The sequence below is a fragment of the Vittaforma corneae genome (assembly GCF_000231115.1).
Source record: "Vittaforma corneae ATCC 50505 unplaced genomic scaffold supercont1.166, whole genome shotgun sequence".
Lineage (NCBI taxonomy): Eukaryota > Fungi > Microsporidia > Nosematidae > Vittaforma > Vittaforma corneae.
This window is the reverse complement of record NW_006889999.1, coordinates 1-643: the sequence shown is the minus strand read 5'-3', so window position 1 is coordinate 643 and position 643 is coordinate 1. Positions and strand designations below refer to the sequence as shown.

Here is a 643-nt window from a genome sequence, read left to right as displayed (position 1 = left end):
CTAAGCATCCGTCAAACAGCCGAGGCGTGTGATACTCCAGTTTTGTTTGTGTGGCTTGGTCTGGGGTTGCTAGTCCTAGTTCATCCAGTCTTCTTTCAAACCCCGAGCTATCAAAGATCGACCTTAGATATCTGTGCCGGCTGTCCACATACGTGTCATCCTGGCTCCATGGGCTCGCTGGCTTCTGAGCCTTATTGCTGGTGCCATGTCTCAGTAGCTCTTCAAGCCCACTCAATACTGCAAGATACAGCAACTCCTTTTGACCATAGTCTGGATCTGCAATGTCGCGCTTCGAACATTTTGTGCTTTTGTTGAGTATTTTGCATATTTCTTTGAATGTCTCTGCCATGTGCCAGGGCTTTTAAGAGCAAAAGGAGAACTGAAGTGCAAATGGATTTTCAGCTGACAAATAGGCTTGGATGGTTTTATCAAGATCAGTTTCGGAGTATTCGCGATGCCGAAAACGCTGATGGGACAGCACATTGTTTTGATACAAAACGATGCATCGGTAAGAAGATGGATGCACAGGCCAGGCAATCCAAGACAAAAGGAGTCATGGTCTCCAGGATGTTGCATAGACTTGTGCCATACATCCGAAGAGGCTCAGATGATTGGCAACAATGCATTTAATGAGGCAGCAGGT

General features: G+C 46.5%; 1 protein-coding gene across 1 annotated transcript; it reads right to left on the bottom strand.

Annotated features, from left to right (window-relative positions):
- VICG_02216 (uncharacterized protein) lies at positions 1-349 on the bottom strand (the record flags this gene model as incomplete). Its single annotated transcript, XM_007605598.1, has 1 exon — positions 1-349. A coding segment is annotated over one exon (349 nt), but the record flags the coding sequence as incomplete, so codon positions are not given.
- Positions 350-643: the final 294 nt, after the last annotated feature.